At 37.8% G+C, this 3,451-nt stretch overlaps 1 protein-coding gene across 1 annotated transcript; it reads right to left on the reverse strand.

The window, feature by feature from the left end:
- Window positions 1-1,567: 1,567 nt before the first annotated feature.
- On the reverse strand, window positions 1,568-2,536 carry LOC123250597 (taste receptor type 2 member 40-like). Its single transcript, XM_044679742.1, has one exon. It carries the CDS (start codon window positions 2,534-2,536, stop codon window positions 1,568-1,570), a length of 969 nt encoding a protein of 322 aa, XP_044535677.1.
- Between the last annotated feature and the right edge of the window lie 915 nt (window positions 2,537-3,451).

The following is a 3,451-nucleotide window of genomic DNA, read 5'->3' on the forward strand; positions in this document are numbered from 1 at the left end:
TGGTTAACAGCTGAACTTTCTGGGAAAAAATGTATGCACAAACTTTAAAATTGAATCTGTGTTATTAATACTTTCTTAAGTCTAGGTAATCAAAATAATAAATTAAATCTGATTTATAGTAATTGCTGATTTCTGAGGTATAGATGCTCATTCTGAAAATTAACAGTTGACTTTTTCAATAAGCTACTTAGAAGTGGCTCCAATACTGCCTTGTTAAAACACTCACCTGTTTTCATGGCTATAACTATTTCTTCTGAATATGCAAACAGTCTTAACTTGGCAGTAATATCTATGCATAATAATAACAGATAGCATTAATGTAGGTACTTTAGGATTTAAAAGGCGCTTTATATATATATTCTCTCATTTGATCTCACAATGATTCTATGAGGTCGGTACTATTATTAATTCCATTTTGTAGATGAGAAAAGTGAGGCAGGTTTAGTGACCTTGTTTAAGGTCACAGGACTAGTAAAAGTCTGAGACAAGTCTTAAACTCAAACTCCCAACTTCATGTCTGGCCATTTTACTTTTTTGCCACCTAGCTTCCTGCTAAGCTGACTAGCTCAGGTGGGATTGTCTTGTACTGTTCCCCCATCAGAAGGGCTTATTTTGTACTGTCTCTACAAGTCATATAGCTATGAGTTACAGCCCGTTTTCTTCCAGTTCTCTCCTCTAAGATGATGGGAAAACCGAGATTTTCTTTCCTTTCTCAATCCATTCTCATTCACAACAGAACACTAATTATATAAGTTATAGAAGTCATTTAATACTGAAGGGAGAGGAAGTGCATGAGGCAAAGTCCAAACTCACCACATTCTTGGAATTTCCTATCAATTTATTTTGACTTTCGTATATCACTTTGTGCTCATCAGGAAAAATGTGTATGATCAGGAAAAATCACATTTAAATAGTATTTGAATTCAAGATAGAATAGCTGAATGTACCTTTCTGTTTGACTTGACTAGATTTCTAGTCAGAAAATCACATCATAGGAACCTTATGTGTGCATTTCATAGAAAGGAAAGGACAACAAATACAAGGATTGTTCTGTATGGACAAATAGAGTGAGTACAGAGCCTAGCCCCATTTTCAAGCCTTTAAATTATAGGTGGGTTCCTTTACAGAATGGAGGTAAAATGCATCACCTCTGTTTCCGCTCAGTAATAATAATGTGATTATCATATATGATATGACCTTCCTGGTAAGAACATCTCCCATTAAGTTACTCAGATCTTCACCTGTAGGAGATGGGACCAGTACAGTGTTGTGGGAAAGAGAAAGCAAAATCCTACCTTAAGCTAGAGCAGGGAAAGGAAGAGAGAACTTAATGCTAGTGATGACTCAGAATGGTGTCCCAGGAGGCAAGGCCTCCAGAATTAAAAACCCATAGCTTCAGGTGTAAAATCCATCTTCACTTTCCTGACAGGGTTCAGCTGCAAAACAAGAACAAATTTGGAGAAAAGAGTTGAGGATTTTCTGGATTGGGGAAGGAGATTAGTGGACAAAGGTGTATAAGGAAAAGACAAAATGTAATCCTTGTATGGCACAAATTATCAGTTCCCAATTATGAAGTCCTCCCTTTTAGGCAGAATTTCATTTGGTGCTGAAACCTTCCCCATGTGTTTCTTAGTTTGGGATTGCCCATGATTAATAATATTGAGTGACCAGAAGGATAGGCAGCCATAATGATTTTGCAGGATATGTTCCAGAAACTGTTTTCATCAAAAATGTTAGACATGAAGAGGAGCAAAGCAACAAAATTGAAAATGTAGAGAATGAGGAAAGAACTTATGGCTTTGATGGCTCCTATGTGAGCCTCCATACTGGGATTCCTGGAGCCTGTGGTATTGCTCTCCATCTGCAGTGTGTGTCTTTTGAGAGAGACGATCAACGAGAGAGCTGCAAGGATGAACATGATGAGAGGGATGAACATTCCCACGTTGTAGATAACAACCAAGTTCATCATATTGGTATTAATGTTGTATTTCTTCTTTGTGGAGTTGGAGAATGGAATGAGGATTGAGTCACTGCAGAATGCATTGTACACATGCTGAGAAAAGAGGACACTGTTGCAGAAGGAAATGATCACTGATGACCACAATAGCCAAGGCATCAGTCCAGTGATTCTCCACTTTAGCCTGAGGAACAGAGGGTGGTTGAAATTGGCAATCTTTACAAAATAGAAGATGCTAAGCCAAGTAGCAAACCAGAGGCTGCAAAAAGTCAAGAACATGAAAATGACTCTGAATATCTCATAGATAGTATCTTCTTTGTAAAAAGATGGGAATATTAAAGAGGCAAAGTTTTCTATCATCATGCAGCTCTGGAGAGCAATTCTAGACAAACTGAGGAAAAACAAGATCCTACCACTTGTGGAGAACTTTCGGTTCCGAACCCACTCAGTCCCATTGATAGCCATAATGAAACCATTCCCAATAATGCCAATGATGCACTCTGTTCCTGAAATAGTGAAAGATACGATAATAACAACCATTGAGGGCTTCTCTTCTGGGGGGCTGCAGATTTCAGACATTCTCAGGAGCTACAGATTTTCAATTTCTGGAGGAAAATATGTTGTTTAGGCACCTGACTGGCAGATCCCTAGTAACTCCTAAAATTTATCTCATAGGAAGCAGTTGATGTAGCATTTCTAAATTCACCATGATTTGTTTATTTCAGGATTCTTAGCTCTGAGCTTAGTGATGCAAATGATTGAAGGATTTGATTCCTAGGCATCTCTCTATTTTAAGACATGTTGGCATTAGACCAGCCAGGGGATTCTGAAAAGGACTTAGGCAGAGTTGAACTATCTTCCTCTCTTCTTTCAAACTTAGTGATCCCGCCTTGAAATCATTGTCTTTTGGGAGTTCCAGGAACAAGTAATTCATTAATTTATTGTCATAATTTCCTCTCTGTGATGACAGTGTTGCCTGAAGAGGTAGACACTGACAATTACTGAAGACGATCCAGAATAGAAGAATTTCTTCTATGACCAACAGTTTGGACTTTTTAAAGCTCACATCTTTTACATATTACAATGATAATCATATAATAGTTTCAATTTATAAAGTGCTTTGTGCAGCATTTGGGCTCATCCTTACTTACATGAAGATCCCCCCCCCCCCAAGAGGCTACCTCTGGTATGAACAGGTACCTCTGGTATTCTGCAGTTCTGTATTCAAAACCATAGCTCTTGAGTTCCTATTGATAGTCAATCATGGACATAATTAATTCAAATCAAGTTATTTAATGAAATAGCATAGTGAGAAAAGTAGTCATAGAAATTCTTCCATTATCCTAGGGTACCTTTCATCAGTGGATGAGTGGATAAGTGAACACACAGAGATCATTCATAGGAAGCACACACATAGGCAAACTATATGGACTTGGTATATACATGCGGGGTCATATATACTTGTGGCCAGAGGATATATGTGAAGGATTAACA

This window comes from Gracilinanus agilis, chromosome 5 (genome assembly GCF_016433145.1).
Source record: "Gracilinanus agilis isolate LMUSP501 chromosome 5, AgileGrace, whole genome shotgun sequence".
Taxonomy (NCBI): Eukaryota; Metazoa; Chordata; class Mammalia; order Didelphimorphia; family Didelphidae; genus Gracilinanus; species Gracilinanus agilis.